At 52.9% G+C, this 15898-nt stretch overlaps 9 protein-coding genes across 9 annotated transcripts; 4 read left to right on the forward strand and 5 right to left on the reverse strand.

The window, feature by feature from the left end:
* Positions 1–85: 85 nt before the first annotated feature.
* BP01DRAFT_293927 (CAP-Gly domain containing linker protein BIK1) lies at positions 86–2113 on the forward strand (the record flags this gene model as incomplete). The annotated part of the gene is made up of 1 exon (XM_025571748.1): positions 86–2113. The coding sequence occupies one exon, from the start codon at positions 86–88 to the stop codon at positions 2111–2113; it is 2028 nt and encodes a 675-aa protein (XP_025432604.1).
* Positions 2114–2238: 125 nt separating this feature from the next.
* On the forward strand, positions 2239–2717 carry BP01DRAFT_18460 (uncharacterized protein). The gene has a single exon (XM_025570894.1). The coding sequence runs from the start codon at positions 2363–2365 to the stop codon at positions 2609–2611; it is 249 nt and encodes an 82-aa protein (XP_025432605.1). The 5' UTR covers positions 2239–2362; the 3' UTR covers positions 2612–2717.
* BP01DRAFT_355616 (3-hydroxyanthranilate 3,4-dioxygenase) lies at positions 2500–3654 on the reverse strand. The gene is made up of 2 exons (XM_025574740.1): positions 3496–3654; positions 2500–3369 (listed from the first exon to the last, which is right to left on the reverse strand). Exons 1-2 carry the CDS (start codon positions 3525–3527, stop codon positions 2823–2825), a joined length of 579 nt encoding a protein of 192 aa, XP_025432606.1. The 5' UTR covers positions 3528–3654; the 3' UTR covers positions 2500–2822.
* Positions 3655–3746: 92 nt separating this feature from the next.
* On the forward strand, positions 3747–5217 carry BP01DRAFT_18480 (RNA 3'-terminal phosphate cyclase-like protein). Its single transcript, XM_025570899.1, has one exon. The coding sequence runs from the start codon at positions 3892–3894 to the stop codon at positions 5104–5106; it is 1215 nt and encodes a 404-aa protein (XP_025432607.1). The 5' UTR covers positions 3747–3891; the 3' UTR covers positions 5107–5217.
* Positions 5218–5711, reverse strand: BP01DRAFT_18481 (uncharacterized protein). The gene has a single exon (XM_025570900.1). The coding sequence runs from the start codon at positions 5650–5652 to the stop codon at positions 5329–5331; it is 324 nt and encodes a 107-aa protein (XP_025432608.1). The 5' UTR covers positions 5653–5711; the 3' UTR covers positions 5218–5328.
* A 2607-nt stretch (positions 5712–8318) lies between these two features.
* BP01DRAFT_18488 (tellurite-resistance/dicarboxylate transporter family protein) lies at positions 8319–10004 on the reverse strand. Its single transcript, XM_025570901.1, has one exon. It carries the CDS (start codon positions 9580–9582, stop codon positions 8392–8394), a length of 1191 nt encoding a protein of 396 aa, XP_025432609.1. The 5' UTR covers positions 9583–10004; the 3' UTR covers positions 8319–8391.
* Positions 9746–10708, forward strand: BP01DRAFT_364790 (uncharacterized protein; the record flags this gene model as incomplete). Its single annotated transcript, XM_025576335.1, has 4 exons — positions 9746–9867; positions 10059–10108; positions 10354–10487; positions 10526–10708. 4 exons carry the CDS (start codon positions 9746–9748, stop codon positions 10706–10708), a joined length of 489 nt encoding a protein of 162 aa, XP_025432610.1.
* Positions 10709–11843: 1135 nt separating this feature from the next.
* BP01DRAFT_390866 (uncharacterized protein) lies at positions 11844–13535 on the reverse strand (the record flags this gene model as incomplete). Its single annotated transcript, XM_025578035.1, has 2 exons — positions 11844–13416; positions 13510–13535. The coding sequence occupies 2 exons, from the start codon at positions 13533–13535 to the stop codon at positions 11844–11846; spliced, it is 1599 nt and encodes a 532-aa protein (XP_025432611.1).
* Positions 13536–14777: 1242 nt separating this feature from the next.
* Positions 14778–15790, reverse strand: BP01DRAFT_355621 (J-type chaperone JAC1). Its single transcript, XM_025574741.1, has one exon. It carries the CDS (start codon positions 15728–15730, stop codon positions 14906–14908), a length of 825 nt encoding a protein of 274 aa, XP_025432612.1. The 5' UTR covers positions 15731–15790; the 3' UTR covers positions 14778–14905.
* Between the last annotated feature and the right edge of the window lie 108 nt (positions 15791–15898).

A 15898-nucleotide genomic window follows, 5' to 3' on the forward strand; every position in this document is an offset into this window, starting at 1 on the left:
TCGAACCTTCGATCCCCTTTTCCTTTCGTTCTCGCAAAATCTTCATCTCGAACTCGAACTCGACCCCCGACCATCTTCAGTCACCATGGCACCCCTCGACGATGTCCAGGTGGGCGACCTGGTCAACGTCCCCGGCGGCATGTACGGGACGGTCAAATACCTGGGATCTGTGGCGGGTAAACCAGGCAAGTTCGCCGGCATTGAACTTGCCTCGGAGCATGCCAGGAGGGGGAAGAACAACGGAGATGTTGAAGGCAAACGTTATTTCTCCACGACGATTCCCGGCTCTGGGATCTTCGTGCCGATGAACAACAACAAATATGTCACCAAGCGTGCTTCCGGTCCAGGCTCGACCATCAGCGCTGGACCTCCCACACCCTCCCGGCCCGTCAACTTCAGCAAGTCTATCGGTCCCGGTACTTCAGTGCGCGCCCCCCGAGTGAGACGGCCGTCCCTCCCCCGGCCCGAGTCGCCCAGAGGTCCGCCACCTTCGAAGTTGAGTCTGGCGGGTCTACGGACCCCGTCTGTTGCATCGAGGACCACATCGACACACGGCTTTCCGCGAAGTCCAGTCAAGGCTCCCTCCCGCGCCTCTGACCGCCCGCCGTCGCGACTGAGCACCGAAGACGAGATTTCGTCGGCCCGTACCTCGGACTTTCACCAGTCCTCCGTGGCAGCAGAGCTCCAGGAGGTACGGGAACAGGTGCAGAGCCTGGAGAAGCAATTGCTGGACCGCGATAGGCAGCTGGATGAACAAGCAGCCACACTATCGGATTTCCAGCGGACCTTGGAAGAACTGGAAGGTTCCGACTCCCTCTCAATCCGGGCTCAGTTGCGCGAGAAGAATGAGAAGATCGCGCAACTGACCGCGGAGTTCGACCTGCACAGGGCAGATTTCAGAAGTACTTTGGATACTTTAGAGGTTGCTGCCTCAGAAACGGAGCGCGTCTATGAGCAACGCTTAGATGAATTGATGCAACAGAACAAAGAGCTACAAGAACGAGGGGAGGATGTCGAAGCAGTTGCAAGGCAACTGAAGCAGCTGGAGGAACTAGTCTCCGAGCTTGAAGAGGGTCTTGAAGATGCCCGCCGCGGAGAAGCTGAAGCCAGAGCAGAGGTGGAGTTTCTGCGGGGGGAGGTTGAGCGCACGAAGCTCGAACTCCAGAAGGAACGCGACTCGAAGGAGCCTCAAGCCGCCTCCGATGGACAGCACCACTTGAGGGAGTTGGAACAGAAGGATGACGAGATTCGTGGTCTCAAGGCTATTATCCATTCCCTTAGTCGTGGTGACCCTGATCTGCACGCTATTCAACATAATACCGTGGGGACAAGCCCTTCACCCGATCCTCAGCCTGACCATCAACCAGAACAGGTGGCTCACCTCGAGCAACGGGTAGAGGAGTTCGAGCGCCTGTCGGAGCGGAAGACGTATCGCATTGAGGAACTGGAACGCGAGCTTCAGCAAATGCAAATCAACGGTGGTGGTCGCACCCGCAGCTCCACGTTGACTACAGCGCCGAATCATCAAAAGCCGGCGAGCACTAACGGATCGAACTTTGCCAATGGCAACGTGATCAACCATGCACACCGTCTCTCGGATCATACGGTGGTCCCAAGCGATTGGCAAGATCCACATCAACATGAAGGCCAGTACCAAGCCTATTCGGTACGCCACCGCGCTATTTCGGATGCATCCCATCGTCTAGAAACAATGCACGAGTTGGATGCTCGCTCAGAAGACGGTGGTTCATTGTGGTGTGAGATTTGCGAAACAGGTGGTCATGATATCTTGAGCTGCACCAACATGTTTGGTGCTGAGAACAGGGACAAGACCCCTGAGCCCGAGGAGCCGCACCATGATGACAGCTCTGTAGACGAAAAACCTACCCCTGGAACTTCCACAGCGGAGCCGTCTACGTCTTCGACCCCAGAAAGCACCACCCCGCAAAAGACCGGACGTGATGCCGTGCTGGAGGGACTCAGAGGGGTAGGTTTGACATCATCCATGGCGCCTGTTGCAGGAAAAGCAAGCGGCGTGATCGATGAGTCCAAGTGGTGCGCTCTGTGTGAGAGAGACGGCCACCAGAGTATTGACTGCCCCTTTGATGATTGAATAACCGACGGTCCTGGTATGGGAAGCATAGTCTCCATGCATTCAACAGGGCCTATGGTTGCAGTCAGTCTTGCCCGCCCATGGTATGCTCCATGAAGTGCGGCAATTTACGAGTCCCTTGATGGCTCGTGCTACCAGAAGCAGGTCTCTATGTAAGATGCAACAAGCGTTTGAAATTTTGTCTACTCGCCCATTGGATCTACTTGATGACCACCTAGTCTCTCTTTCTGCATTGTACAGCCTGGTTGCATGAGGGAAGATAGCGTGCATACAACTTCTGCTCGGTGGTCGTGCAGCTTGGATACATTAACGTGTTGCCATCAGCCTTGGTCGAGTGTGGTGGTATCACTTTCTCTTTATTTCTATGTTTGTCTTCTTTATCCTGGTGTCGGCTGGTCCAGAGAAGGACAGCTACTTCTGTGTATCCTTTCGCTTCATCTTTTCTTCTCTCTCATATTCCCCTTGGTTAAAGCCACCACTCAGACACTCAACCATTGACTATATAGCCTGCGAGCACCCTAATTCAGACCCGTGAGGTTCACGATGCACCACACATCAATTGAACCACAATCAAATCATAGATTCGCTTTTCAGTCTTGCACTTGAAACATTCTGACTCATTATTCGCCTTCACCAAGGCCATACATGTAATGTACATCACCATGGCATTAAAATTCGGGGTATCGTTTCATTTTCATCCACATGAACCCTATTCTGGGTGTGGAGGGGGCTGCACAAGTTCCCCTTCCTCGAACTTGGTCTGCGCAATGGTCCCACATGCTTTGCAAGTACGTTTCTTCTCATCCGCACCAAACTCGTTAACCACGTCCTTCACCTGGGTCCCGAGATCCGTGCAGATGAACCGCTTCTCCCAGACGATCTCTCCACAGCCCTTGCAGTACCAGCGCATGCTGTCTACTGCATCCTTGGCTCGAGGCTGTTCCATCACGACTCCCACCGTGTCCTTGAACCGGACTGGACAGTGCGGGGTGTTAGCCGGTAGCAGAAAGATCGAGCCCTCGTGGATGGGGATATCCTGGAAGATGGGTGGCGTAACCGACGTGTCCACCGTCTTCAGCAGCATTGAGCCCCGATACTGGTAGAAGAACTCCGGGGTAGTGTTGATGTGGTAATCGGTGCGGGCATTAGGTCCTCCCACGATCATCACCGTGTATCCGGCGGTAGCCGGAGACGACGGATGATAGACGCAGTAGTTATTTACAGGTGGCTGCAGAAGATGCGAGTTGGCTTCTAGCCTGCATAGATACAACTATCAGTCAATGTGTGTAAGACGACATGGAGAGGGTGCTTGGTTGGTGTGACGATCAGCCAAACCACAATGCGGGGCTAGGAGGGGTAATTTGTCGTTCAAGAATCCATACCATTTGGGGATGTTCAAAGCTGGTGGTAACATTGTGTCTTTAGTATGTATGGCTGTAGGGGGATGAGAAGTTCCGATGGAGGGAACCTGGGTGATGTAGTAGTTGTATGATGTCCGACGAAGGAGGGAGTTGATTGACTCACTGTAACCTGAGCTAAAACTATTGTTATCTACCGGTATGGAATCATCCGACAGGGTCTAGTTTTCGTTATCAATGCCGGAGATAACCGTCCTTTAACGCCGTGAATGGGCCCGGAGCGGAATATCCCTCCCTCCCGGCAGATTTTCTCGATTCCCTTTTTCGGATCAGGCAAAAGATTCGCAGCCACGAATTTCGTCTCTTCCAAGGCGCTTTTGACGTTTGTGAGGATAACTGCCTCAAAATACTTTCGACACAATGGCGTCAACCTCTCAGCCTCCGCTTCGGTTTACCTCCCACAAAAACTTCGTCTATCGCCTTGTCTTCTCTACGTTGACCGGCCGCACCATCCACATCTCTCAGATCCGACCTTCGTCCCCGACCAATCCAGGTCTCGCTCCGCATGAAATCTCTTTCCTTCGTCTTCTCGACGCTGTCACCAATGGCTCGCAGATGGAAATCTCCTACACCGGTACTATTGTCGTGTACAAGCCAGGTCTGATCACCGGTAGCGCTACGGGCACCGGCGCCAGTGGAGGTGTGATTCGACACGAGCTCCCTGTAGGATGCACACGCGGTGTCAGCTATTTCCTCATCCCACTGTGTCTTCTGGCTCCCTTCTCCAAGTCTCCGATCAAGGTGACTTTTTCGGGCCCCGGAGTGATTACCTCGGCCACCCCGACCGGTGATATGTCCGTCGACAGCGTGCGCACGGCCATTCTTCCTCTCTTCAACCAATTCGGGATCTTCAACAATATCGAGCTGCGCATCTTGAAGCGATCGAACCCCGGACCCAATGGCAGAGGTGGAGGAGGTGAAGTCCAGTTTGTCTTTGGCCACCAATTGCGACTCCCGAAAACTCTTCACCTCATGAACCCTGGTAGAATTAAGAGGGTGCGTGGTGTCGCTTACTCGGTGGGCGTGTCGGGGTCCAACAATGCACGAATGATTGAGACCGCCCGTGGCATCCTCAACCCTCTGGTACCCGACACCTACGTCTTCTCTGATGTGTCGTCGGCACCATTTGTGCCCGCTCCGGAGAAGACCAATCCGTCCGGGAAGAAGAAGATCGGCCTTGGCTTTGGCTTGTCTTTGGTCGCTGAGTCGTCTACAGGGTGTCTTTTCTCCGCCGATGTGGCATCGCCCCCCTCCGGTGGTGAAGCGCCTGAGGACATTGGGAAGCGCTGTGCCTACCAGTTGTTGGAGACCGTCTCCAAGGGTGGCTGCGTTGCCCCTGCAGCAGTGCCGGTTATGCTTGGTCTGATGACCATGGGGTCTGAGGACGTGGGCCGTATCCAAGTTGGCCGGGAGGTCATGGCCGCGGAAAGCACCATCCAACTGGCCAGGGACCTGGCCAAATTCGGTGCCCCGGGTTGGGGTCTTCGCGATGCTAGTGGTGAGAACGAGAATGGTGATGTGATCATCAGCGTCGTTGGCCGCGGCATCGGCAACGTTGGGCGTAAGGTCGCTTGAGCGTGAAACATCGTCCACAGCCTCATCTCTCTATCGATTATCCGATCGAGTCATACGTTTCTTGTCTGTAGCGGCTCTTTCGGCAACGTTGCAGCTTTGTTTCAGACTCCTGCCACCTTGCAGCGCCTGGGCAGGGCAGCGGTGTACACCGATAGAACCAGGGGAAGAAGCAGTGTTTCACCCCAGCCGAGGCAGAAACCGACCACGTCTATGCTTTGGTTCTCAAGTCCTTAAGATGTGGTTTGGTTCGTTGTCGCCAAGTTTCACCGCTAGCTTGGCCCTATTGCCACGTGGCTGAGGCCACACCGAACAGGTGGCTGTTGATCGCACACCGCAGCCCACAAGCACTGTTGCACGGTCTTTTATTGTTCGCCTTTTCTTATGATACCCACTGTTGTTTGGTCTGCGAGGCGTCCACCTCATCTTTGGGGGGAAGCCATGTGAGCTTTGGAGGGAAGGGATGGGATTGGATTTCGGAGTCAGGAGTAGGAGGAAGTAGGGCTGGTGGAATGCGGCCTGACGAACAGACAGTTCCAAATGATGCATTGATTGGCTCGTTTTCCATGTATATAGATGTCTTGAGAAAGAATATAAACCCCTTGCTGGTCGGGCGTCCCGTACTTGTCGATCTCTGTTTCTCCCACTACAAAGCCCCAGTACCTCGCTATGCACCCAGCTTCTTGTCTTTGGCATTCTCTCGCCTTCAACCACCGATCGCCTCGACTTGAGATCCGTTCAGGACCCCGCTGAGCAACCGTTCGGAGAATTTGCACCATGTCCTCTCCATTCACCAGCGCCAATTCGATGCATAATGACCACCACCACCTCGTCACTCCGTGTCTCGCACATTTTCCGAACCTTGGATTCAACAATCTCCAGCAGATCGCACCGAGTCATTCGACCAGAACCGACATGACGGAATGCAAAGACGAGGCTCTTTGTCGCCAGCCAGCCAGCCAGCCAGCCAGCGAGTCCGCAGCAAGACCCCAAGTCCGCCATTTCGAAAGACAATATAAACCGACACTTTCTCATCTTACTCGTTTTTTCTTTCTTTCTTTGCCTGCCTTCGCTCCTTCAGCCTTCTTCTCTCACCCCTAACTGCTCGACTGACATTGCCAATACGCTCCCCTCAGAGACACGACCCCCACTCGACCATGCAGGACCATCCATCCTCACAATCCACCTCCAGCACCTCGTCTCCCCACCGCCCTCCTAGACCCTAAACCGGCGATAAAGAAGAACGCCAGTAAGTGCCCTCCACCAACTCTCAACGCTGACAAGTATGTGTAGGACGATGCGTGGGATGTCGGCTCCGCAAGAGATTCGCTCCCCAGCAATCCACTTTTCCCTTCCGGGGGGGAAGTGGTTTACTGGAGAACGGTCTCTCTGCATGTTTCTACTAACGCATACCACAATACGCAGGGTCACATCTTTTATTTCATAACACCTCCGTTCTGAGCAATGCCGGATAGCCACCGTGGGCCGGCCCAGTAAGTGACAGAGCTTTGTAAGTGTCTCGCTCCTGGTGGAGCCGGTGCCATTGAGAATATTCTCCATGATTATTGCTACATACTAATACACAAACAGGCTGGCTAAAAACAAATCCAAAACATGCTGATTCCCACTCGGTGCGGCACGCTCCCTGTTGGGAAATGCTCTGGTGAGATTATCGATGTCTTTGTTGGATGGATGAGTTTGAATCCGGAATGCTGATTTGGTTGTTATGAAGTGCTTTCCACCTTCTCCTCCTTTCCACCCTCTACTTCCACTTTCTCTACCTTCTATACCTCTTCCTTCCACCATACCTCTCTGCCAGCGTGGTTTCCAAAAACAGAAACTGGCATCCCACAACAAACCAGGAGACCCACCGTGAGTCCAACTATACAAATAACAACGCAACAAGACACAATCCATACTCACCACCACCCCAGCCCCTTGCCAGAACTGTGAAGTTCAACGACCGACTCGCGAACAAAGCAAGTCAGCGAGAGAACAAAAGAAGCCACCCGTCTGTGATCTCGCCCCAGGAAGTGACAGAGCTTGTAAGGCACCTCTCCCTCTTATTCAGACTATAGACGACTGACACCGTCTTTCCAGGCTGGGTTATCAATCGGTCGTTGACGTCCTCGACAGTACCATGACTCCATTTCCTCTGGACAATACTTTCAGGCAAGGTTGACAAATAAGAGGCAGAGGGGGGTGGTTGGTTATTGGGAAGGGAAGAATTGAGGGAAGAGGCTTCCGAAGATCTACTCTCCTGCACATACTCTACACAGATGATTTCCCTATGTCTTTCTGGATAACTACATTACTCTCGTTTATGGACATCTCGTTTATGGACATCTCGTTTATGGAAATGTATCCCTGGGCCATCAAAGGCCCTTGCTTGGCTTGGCTTGGTTAGCCACATATTAAGCGGGGTTCAGCGCGCGTACAGGCCTCTTGCTTCGATCCGCAAGTCGAGTAGATGGCTGAGTGGTGTGCAAACAAACTATCCCGATATAGAAAGACATCAGTCTGCCCGCCCCGTAAATGAGAAGGATAGTGGGGATTGTGAGCCGGACCTGACCAACGTAGCCTCGCTTGTTGCGGGCCTGTAGTCGCCAGATGATAGGCTGCAGCAGTGGCCAGATGAAATTCATCAGTCAGTGGTGGGGATTCGCGGTGCGCTGCACACCCACACCAGGGCCAATGGGCGCAGTCATCCTGCACAGTCTGTCACACCGCATACTGCTCTGTCTGCTTCTTCTAGAGGAGGAAGCTCCTGAATAATGGGCTGGCAAGACTGCTCATCGAGTCACATGGCCCTAAAGGTTCTACTTAGTACCGTGCCTTTTACTGGTATACATAAGCTAAGCCTCGCTGCAGAGTGTGGACCATTTCCGCAAGATGCCAATTTATATACGTTCACCTGTCTCATTAGGTAGTACCCTATACTACAGCAACAAGCCATCTCCTCATGGAGCTGGAGAGCTCGTAAGCGTACAAACTATAATGTCAAGACTCTAATATTCTCTCGCCTTTAGGATTCTGGCGTTATTGGCTTCATGATATGTGCAACGCTCAGCAAATCTAGCATGTATATCTCCGCAGATAGAAAAGAAAAGGACTTGTGCCCACCCAATCGCAGTGAAGGCTAGGTGTCTTCGAGAAATAATGAAACAACGACATCTATGAAACATCCATAGCACGTATATGTAAAACCATGACTCAGGCACTTAAGTGCATCGAAAATATGATAACTTTGCAGAAAGAAAGACAAGAAGACAGTCCAAAAATAAACTATCACTCTGACACATCCTCGTCCTTGCCAGGGAAGACGATAGCCCGCCTTACAACGGCACGAATATTGCTCGCAAACACAAAGAGCCACATCCCCACTATGCAAATGGACATGGCCGACCCAACGCCTTTGATCCCCGGGCTGTTCAAGGTTTTGCCCAGGGTGATGGTCGCTAGGGTAAACCCCGTGTTGGGAAAAACCATGGCCCACCAGTTGAGGTGAAAAGCTGTAGGCGGGAGGCGGATGGTGGCAATGGCAGCAATGCTGAAGAACCAAAGACTAAGAGCCCACAGAAACGCACCCGCGGCGACGGCCAGGAGCCGGAGAATGTGCGCATCTTGGAAGGGGTGCGGATCTTGGAGGACTTGAAAATCCTCAGGAAGACCGTTGGTCATGCCGATCAGGGCAAGGGCTGTGAAGGCCGGAGGCCCAACACAAATGAACATCCCTGGGCGGTGTTCTCGGGACGGAAGCCCTGTCTCCATCAGCCGTCCGATGTAGTGCGCGTACATCAGAAAACTGATGGAGAAGCCAAGGCCTTGGAAGGTGGTGCCTGCGACGATCATAGGAATGGCAGCGCGCGCGGGCTGCTGTTCAGCAATGACGGAAGCGATGGTGCCACTGAGCATTATGGGAAATGCAGGAAGAATCCATGAAGGCATCATTGTTTGAAGAGGGTAATGGTGGGCGGTAAAGACAAAGGAGTATTGAACGATGGCAGTTACAAGAGTGAAAGCGCAATAAATCCAGAAGAGGACCTCGAGGGCATAGACGAATGCAGGCTGTGTAGTGTCGCCGAAGTAACGGTAAAGACCGGTGATGATTGTGGCCATGGAAAGCCAGAATGTGGGAAAGAAGAGGCCCTCACGGTCGTGTCGGAGGGACTCTACAAGGTTGCCATGAATGATAAAGCGTGTGGCCATGAGGCCACACAGAATGGCAAAGAAAGCCAGGTTAATGATGTATGTTGCGAGCCCGATCCGTTGCAAGCCGGGGAAAGGGTAGGGCTGGCTGGCCAGCAGAAGCGCGAGGCCGCCGGTGCTCATGGTAAGAGTGTACCAGGCCCAGGTGAAATGACGCAAACGGTCTCTGAGGGACACATTGTTTGGGTTATCGTAATTGGAGGCTTTGAGTTCGTGATGGTACATCAGGTCCGAGGAGGAAGTACCGGGGGGAGGGTATTGCTGGAGCATGCTGGATATCGAGGAGATAAGGATTGAAGAGAAAGACTATGTTGATGGGTCTCGGATGAAGAAGAACTTGGTTTAATAGTACAGAACAGGTGACAAGCAGTTGTGCAGCTGCATTTAGGCCCAAGTGAGGGTCCGCTATGAAACTAGCACAACCAAGTCGAATATGTCGAAAACGCCAATGAGTATGGGCCATATCAAAGCGCAACAGCACAGATCTAGCATCAGCTTGCATGAGCCCCTGTCCTTCAAGGCTTTGACAAGTCCTCGCGGACTTGGGTGGCCGCCGTGGGTCTAGCATTACCGGCGAAGAGATGGGCAACAGTGTTGCCAAACGTCTGATCTTTGATCCACAAGTACGCCAGAACAGGAGACACCTGGTCTGGGCGTTGACGATTGCAGATCTGTCAATGGCCTCTAGCGAGAGATACGGCCGCTAAGGACGACGAGCCGGCATAAACAATCTGAAAAGAAAACAGACTGACTGCCAAGTTCCTAGTCTGGATCCACAGTCTAGGCATCATTGAAGGTAAGGAGCTGGGTTGGTAGTCGAAGAAATTGGAAGGGACCAAGATCTGCCTCTTTTTCGGTCTCGGCTTTCCTCAATGACCCTGACGGCTGTGAACTATGGCGCTGTAACAGTGGGTCACGGTGGCAACGACAATGTCAAAGTCAATTGTCGGTCATTCAATGAAGTTCTTCAACTGATGCGATGAGGCCATCTGCACTGTCCCCTACGCGCTGCGCACAGTATAGCCTGTGTAATTGTTACAGCGGTTCATCATGAGAAAGCCATATATCAGGATCAATGGCCTGGCAAAGATAAGCTACTAAGGTCCAAGAGCAGTATGTGTCTCAAGCCCATGAAGATTCTTGAACCGAGGCACACGCGGTTTGGGGGAAAATCCGTAAGTGATAGAAATGCTCCGACCACGATACCAGGCAGGAGGCGCGACTGTTGCAAACCAGCGTCGGCCCATCGAGCGATTTGCATCATTGCCAATCAGAAGGCGTTGATAAGCGTCTCTATCGGGCCGAGAGCGAGCAACATCGGCAGGGTCAAGGCAAGTCAATGACTATCATCGTGGCTCAGCTCGAGGACAAAGTTCTTAAGAACCGGCCAAGATAAGATGGATCGCCGCTTGGCTGGTGGGCTCGATTCAGGGAACTCATCCATCAGTTGCGAGGAGCAAGCAGGCAGGCCGACAGACAGAGCGAAGAATCAACATGATGCACAGAACCCAAAAGATAGGGGGAGAAGAAGAAGGCCAAGAAGGAGATCGACAGCGCAGCGTCACGGAAGGCCCTCCGCCAAGCTTCACAGTGGCTGTGGCGGAATATTAAGCATGAGAACGAGAAGAAGAGCCGGAAAAAGGAGGTCAAACAATTAAGTTTATTGGTTTCATGGTCGAAGTATCCCTTATTCTGGGTTTTTTGAGTCAAGTGTATGCCCTGGCTATGTTTGGTAGATTTTATGGAGAACCAAAAATTTAGTTGACGAGAGTGAAGGAGGAGGAGGTCGAAAAGGAAGAGCGGAAAGTCTTGGAAGAGGCTGGGCAGCGACAGTGACTAATTACCCAACAGTAGTTACTCCGTGGCCTCGGCGGAAAATGGATTCACTATTCTCGCCAAGCATGGCTCGGCTCTTCTCTCCTACACAAGTTCACCACTTGATCATCTGTCGCTTAGAGCGCGTTTCATCCTTCTTAACGCAATTTGTTTAAAAGCAACCTTGCAGCGTGACAATTCAAGCAACAACAGTCACTCCTGCAGCACGCAGCCCAGACGATCTTCTTCTTTTTCTTCTTCTTGAAAACGTGGTCTGCAGAGAAGAGACGAGAAGCAGAACCTGGACTTGAGTAGGGAAGGTCAGGCGAATGTCCAGCGCCTGCAGAACACAGGTCATATCCCACAGGATGATTCGAAACGGTTTCACTCGCAAATGAAGCCAAGCGGCACTTCGGTTACAAGTCTGTATGCAAGCACTTCTAATTATATCTAATGTCATGAAGTAGGGCACAGCTAATCATCATCCTTCAAATCCTCAATGCCATAAACACATAAAAGTTCGTCGTTGTTATGATGGGGGAAGGGGTGTATAAGATGATCGATCAAACGAAGACGGACGCCGGGTCATGCAACTCATACATTCTCTTGTGCAATTGACTCTCAATGGAAAGGAGTGAACAAAATCAGGACTATGGTCGACCGGATGATCGAAGAAACAAAAGAGTGGAGCAATTCCATAGCGCACCGACGCGCAATCACATCATACGGTATACGAGATCGGAGGCGAGCTCCGTCGTAGTGTCGAGTAAGGCCCGCAAACCCTGCGCCGACGGCTTCTGAGAAATGCTTGATGGAGAACCCAGATCGCTATCGACTGGTGGACAGTACGAAGCCAGATCCCGCACCTTGCACGCCGCATAGTGCACAACCAGCTTGCGTAACTCGTTGTCCCGCAGTTGGGTGGCAGAGGTCGGAGTGATCGGCTCCAGTCTGGTGGTCTTGGTGTACGTATAGTGCAGCAGGTCCAGCACTTTTCGAGCTTTGGTGCTGGCCAGAAGATGATGATCATCATCTTCCACTGGATTGTTCTCCGGAAAGCCAAGATATAGCAGGTCTCGGTGCAGCTTGCGAAGACAGAGCTGAGCAAGCGCCGGAATCAGATACCGTGTCGCGAAGACATAGAGCTTGGCATGAAAGACCAAGTACGGCAGTTCGTAGGGCGAGTGGGATGACATAGCGCTGGGAGACCTGATGCTGAGACAGGAGCGCGGGTCGACGTAGTCAATGGCGGCGAATTCATCCCATAGGTTGCTGCCCTTTTCGTGCAGACGAGAGTACTGCTGCTTGGCAAAGGAGGTGTCAATCATCGGCCCAGCCAGTCGTCTGCCCGTCTGGTCGTGGTTCTGGTGCTTCTCCTCTTGCTTCGGTGCTTGGGCTGTGTCTCTAGCGCCAGCTTCGTCGGCATTATTGGTATCAGCTTCTGTTGGAGGATTGGCCGCTGTCTGTTCCCAGCTCTCTGTATACGAATGCGAGTCTGTAGTACCCGGCGCCTCTACTGAGGCATAATTTGCCCCCCATTGCTCCGTCACTGCGCCCGTTTCCGCCGCCGGGTTGGAATCGTCCTCGGGTCTCGAATTTTCAGGAGGTGGCGTGGAAGGGGGTGTCAACTTAGGCGTCGCTACCTCCGAAGCACCGCCCTTTTTCTTCTTGTTGCTGCTTTTCTTGTTCTTCTTGCCTTTCTTACCTTTGACTGCCTCATCATCCGCCGCATCCCAGGCGTCTTCCTCCCCCTTACCATCCACGACAGGGGCGATCTGAGGCTGATCACTAGGTTCTCGAGACTCAGGTCTCAAGTCCTGCCCTGGGATGAAAGGCTCCTCGTCTGGCGCGATTGCACATTCCCAATCATCGTCCTCTCTACCAGAACCCCCGTACACGCCCGCCCCGGGACGGTCGTGAGTTTCCCTCGAAGAACTCCTGGGGGGTGTTGGAGCACGCGGAGGAATCGTCCGCAGTGGACTGGGCGGGGAGTCTTTCCCAAAGACTCCGCGAAAGGGATTGCTCACCCGCTGATCATCTCGGTCTTCTTCACGCGACCCTGGGGGAGGGACGCGGTAGTCTCCTGTGTAGGCATACTCGCAGAAAGCGACAAAAGTCTCGACATCTTCGTCCTCGAGTACGGCAATGTGATGCTTCGACTCCCGGGTTTCACCACTGTTCATAAGATGGTCGAGCGGCTGAGAGACATGACGGGCGAGACCAGCCTGGATGGTAAGCTTGGTGTGGTTGGGACCGACCAGGAAGGTGAATGGCGGTGAATGGACGATGCTGTAGCCATCAGTGGCCGTCCTGTCGGGGTTGGCATGGAGTAGTAGAGGGGATTGCTTGACAAGAGTAAGAGAAATCAAGAAAAAGACCTACCTGCTAAAATCTCGGTCTGCCTCCATCGACAATGACTCCAATTGCTGTCTGGGCAGTCCTCTTCCCTATAGACAAGACACACCAGAGGAGGGGAAGGTGATGGGGAAAGAAGGATTGGGGGGGACTCGAGATATAGAGAAAGCCACCACAGCTCAATTAAAACACTGAAGTCTGCTCATGCGACCCCCTGACCATGACTCTTTCATATACTCTGCATCGTTGGGGGGGGGGCTCGCTACTATGCACTGGCAGCTTGCGCACTACTGACTGCCACTGAACCCCCTCTTTCGTTTCTGGGCACTTTCTTTACTTCCCCCCTCCACCGGGAGAAGCTACAAGCGCACGAGACAAGACTAACTTGGTCAAAAGAGCGATAGTCTGGCTACGTGGGCAATCATGACGGGGGGAGATTGCGAAAGAGAGAGTGGATTGACCGCCAACCTTTTCGCAGAGCTCGTCTTATCGCGCGAGCCACCGGGGAAGGAAAAATGCTAGGCTTTCCGAGGGGATCGGCCTGGTCATCCGAGCTCTGTTCGACCTTGTTGTCCTCTCTGCCTTCCCTTGAAATTGGTTGTGGTTGAAGGAGGGGTGAGAATATGTAAGTAGTCCTGCATGGTTGGCAGAAAGCACTGGGTGAGGAGAAAATGTGCTCTCTTCATCCGGCCTCTCGTCTTCGATTTCACTCCCCTTCTCTCGAGGAGATCAACCTCCAGGTATTGTGCACCCTTCCTGCATATTCTCACGCCAGACAGGGATTACAAAGACCAACCAGAGCATAGTTGGAGGGGCTGGCGAAGGATGATGAGTTGTTGCCCGATGGATCGTTTATTCCCAGCCTATCTTTTCCTCTTCGACACCCAACGGCGGTCAACCCGCGCTGGTCTGCATTTTAGGGGCTGCAGGGATCCTATTTTCGACTGAGAGGATCTTTTTCACAGATATTTCCTGTTTTAATGAAAGCTGTGATTCGTATCCTGATTATCCCGACTGAAGCTAACAGACTGAAGCAAACCGTCGTTCGGGCTTTCCGTACGGAGATCACTTACTTATACCCTAACCCGTGACTCGGACCTAAAATCAGCTTCCCCGGCGTGCATACGGAATACAGTCTACTACTAATTAATATTGCAGGGATACAAGCTAAAGGCTGGATGATAATGATTGGTGCAATCTGACCTGATTCCCTGAAAAGAGCTACGTGGACTGAAAATAGCTTCCTGGCACGTAGCTAGTATTTTCGATCCCGCCTGAGTGCAAGTATATAGGAGTGGAATGGTATCATTGATCACATCGACAACATCTATATATCTAATTCGCCCAGGAAATTGTGGAGCAGACGTATAACATGTAGTATACATGCACAAACTAGCCCATCATGCCCCTAAGACACCCACAATTAATGCACCAACCGAATCTCCCTCGTCCCAGGCTCCCACTCTCTCAACCCTTCTCCAACACTATACCAAAACCGCAACTTAATGCACTCGGTCCGGGCCTTCTCAATATCCCCACGGTCAAAAGCCTCCTCCAAAGTCCGTACACACCCTTGGACCCGCTGCTCGTTCTCCCGCTTCAACTCCTGGATCGTCTCCTCGGCCCCCTCCTCGGCCCCGACTTCCTCGATCGTCTCTTGCACCTCCATGACCTCCATCAACGTCTGGGCATCCAGCGCATGCTTGGTCGCCCCGTCCTCCGCCGTGACGTCGATCCCGTGCATCTCGCGGAGAAGGTACTGCGCGCGCAGCAGCGGGTCCAGCAGTGTGCGGTAGGCCTCATTGATCCGCGCCGACAGAGCCTCGGCCTGCTGCTTCTGCGGACCCGAGGGGTATTTGTCTGGATGAATGCGGGACTGCCATTGGAGGAACTCGCGACGCAGGTCCGCGGCCGGGATTGCGAACGGGGACTGCGGTGGCGGGCCGGCGGGAAGCGTGTTGCGGAAGATGGTGTAGTGGTTGGTGATGTCGGGAGTTTCGGGGGCGGCCGTTGAGGTAGAGGATGCGAGGTATGAGGATGTAGTCGTGAAGCTGCGAGTGAGGTTGGTGAGACTGCTACTGCGGACTCGACGTGCTAGTGGCGAGGGTAACGGCGACGATGACAGTCGGAGATGGCATCGGTAGTAATATGTGCCTGCAGTAGCTGAGCGCGGAGTAATAGTAGTTTGCGCGCTTTTCGAAAAACATGTAGCTGAAAACAGCTGAGGGGCTAGGCGCGGTGTCGCCATTGTTATAGACAGAAACAAATGGTAGGTGAAGGTAAGAAAGAAAGAAGTTCAGACTTCCCTCCTACTTACTCTAGAAATCTTGATTGATAATGGATGCAAAGCCTCGGTTTTGCCGCGGGACCCCGACGGGCGGTAGGCCGTGATCGGCGATTGTGGCTCACCGCCTGC

The sequence above is a fragment of the Aspergillus saccharolyticus genome, assembly GCF_003184585.1.
Source record: "Aspergillus saccharolyticus JOP 1030-1 unplaced genomic scaffold BP01scaffold_10, whole genome shotgun sequence".
NCBI classification, from domain to species: Eukaryota; Fungi; Ascomycota; class Eurotiomycetes; order Eurotiales; family Aspergillaceae; genus Aspergillus; species Aspergillus saccharolyticus.